Source organism: Emiliania huxleyi (assembly GCF_000372725.1).
Source record: "Emiliania huxleyi CCMP1516 unplaced genomic scaffold EMIHUscaffold_3017, whole genome shotgun sequence".
Lineage (NCBI taxonomy): Eukaryota > Haptophyta > Isochrysidales > Noelaerhabdaceae > Emiliania > Emiliania huxleyi.
The window spans coordinates 1-2,142 of NW_005199755.1; the positions used below are offsets into that span (position 1 = coordinate 1).

The window sequence follows — 2,142 nt, forward strand, 5'->3', positions numbered from 1 at the left end:
GCACCTCGACATCGCCCGGCTGCTCCTCGAGGCGGGCGCGGCGAAGGACCCGGCCCAGGCCCAAGGCGCCACACCGCTGCTCATCGCGTGCCGCTTTGGCCACCTCGAGGTCGCCAAGCTCCTCTCCTCCTACGGCGCCTCCCGCGCCGCGGTGCCGCCCTTTGGCACGCCCGAGGAGGTCGCAAACAGCCAAGGCCACGCCGACCTCGCCGCCTGGCTGGTCGCCAGCCGCGGCTGGACGCCGCTCGCGCACCTTGAGACCCTCACCGCCGCCCGCGCTCTCTCCCTGCTGCGCAGCGGCGCAAGCCTGCACGAGGGCGAGCCGACGCCGCTGCAGCGCGCCGCGGGCGGCGAGGGCGAGGTGGCGGCGCTGGTCCGGCGGGCGGCGGCGCCGTGGTCGCCGGCAAGCCACTCGCTCTTCCCCGCGGCGGCCCGCGTGCGGGCGGCGCTCCTCGTCCTCTCGCTCTACGAGATCCACGAGCGGCAGCATCTCGACTCGGCAGGAAACACGAACGGCATCGCGGCGCGCGACTTCAGCGCGTGCGTGCTGCGCTTCGCGATCACGCGCGAGACGGAGTAAGGGGTTGCTGGGTAGGTTCTGTGTGTGGATTTTGCGGACCGCGATTTCTTTTTCGATTACATTGACGTTTTTTTTTCAGTTTTTTTTTTCTCGCACGCCGCCTCGCGGGGAGGTGCTCCTCCGACGCTCTCGAGCCCCCGCCCCAGACCTCAGCGGCTGCGCCGGGTCGTCGTCGGCGCGCGGGCCGCCCAAGGACGCCGCCCAAGCGCGCGTCCGCCTCGGCGCCCGTGCACCGCGAGAGAGCCATCCGCTGGCGGGCGCCGTGCGACACACCGCCCTCTCTGACGTAGCCGCCGCGTCTCGACTCGGTGATGGCGCCCGCCGCGACACCGCCCGCCACGCTGCTCGCCGACATCGCCGCCGCCGACCTCGCCTCGCTGCACGCCCACCTCTCCGGCCGGCGGACGCGCGGCAGTCTCAACGCGCGGCACGACACCGAGAGGCAGGACACGCTGCTGACTTGGGCCGCTCGCCACGGGCAGGCCGAGGCGGTGCGGCTGCTGCTTGGGGCCGGCGCGAGCGTCGGGGCGACGACGGGCGGCGGCAGCAGTGGTAGCGGCGGCGCGTCGGCGCTGCTCATCGCGTGCCAGAACGGCCACCCCGAGGTCGCCCGGCTGCTCCTCGAGGCTGGCGCAGCGGTCAACCAAGCCAACGCCAGAGGCGCCACGCCGCTGCTCGTCGCGTGCGAGAATGGCCAACTCGAGTGCGTGCGGCTGCTCCTCGGCGCCGGCGCTTCGCTCAACCAGGCCACGGATTACGGCACCACGCCGCTGTTCATGGCGTGCCAGGAGGGCCACCTCGAGATCATCCGGCTGCTGCGCGAGGCTGGCGCGGCGATCGACCAAGCTGACGCTGAAGGCGTCACACCGCTGAGTGCTGCGAGCCAGGAGGGCGAGGTCGATTGCGTCCGGCTGATGATCGCCGCTGGCGCTGCGGTGAACCAAGCAGATTCTGACGGCGTGACACCGCTGCTCGTTGCGTGCCAGGAGGGCCACCACAGCTGCGCCCGGCTGCTCCTCGAGGCTGGCGCGGCGGTCAACCAAGCCGCGGAGGACGGCGTCACGCCGCTGAACATCGCGTGCCAGGAGGGCCACCTCGAGGTCGCCAAGCTCCTCTCCTCCTACGGCGCCTCCCGCGCCGCTACGCCCCTCGGCACGCCCGAGGAGAACGCAACCAGCGCAGGCCACGCCGACCTCGCCGCCTGGCTGGTCGCCAGCCGCGGCTGGACGCCGCTCGCGCACCTTGAGACCCTCACCGCCGCCCGCGCTCTCTCCCTGCTGCGCAGCGGCGCAAGCCTGCACGAGGGCGAGCCGACGCCGCTGCAGCGCGCCGCGGGCGGCGAGGGCGAGGTGGCGGCGCTGGTCCGGCGGGCGGCGGCGCCGTGGTCGCCGGCAAGCCACTCGCTCTTCCCCGCGGCGGCCCGCGTGCGGGCGGCGCTCCTCGTCCTCTCGCTCTACGAGATCCACGAGCGGCAGCATCTCGACTCGGCAGGAAACACGAACGGCATCGCGGCGCGCGACTTCAGCGCGTGCGTGCTGCGCTTCGCGATCACGCGCGAGACG

The 2,142-nt window shown here is 73.2% G+C and overlaps 1 protein-coding gene across 1 annotated transcript; it reads left to right on the forward strand.

The window, feature by feature from the left end:
• Nucleotides 1–1,584: 1,584 nt before the first annotated feature.
• EMIHUDRAFT_373963 (hypothetical protein) lies at nt 1,585–2,142 on the forward strand (the record flags this gene model as incomplete). The annotated part of the gene is made up of 1 exon (XM_005774983.1): nt 1,585–2,142. A coding segment is annotated over one exon (558 nt), but the record flags the coding sequence as incomplete, so codon positions are not given.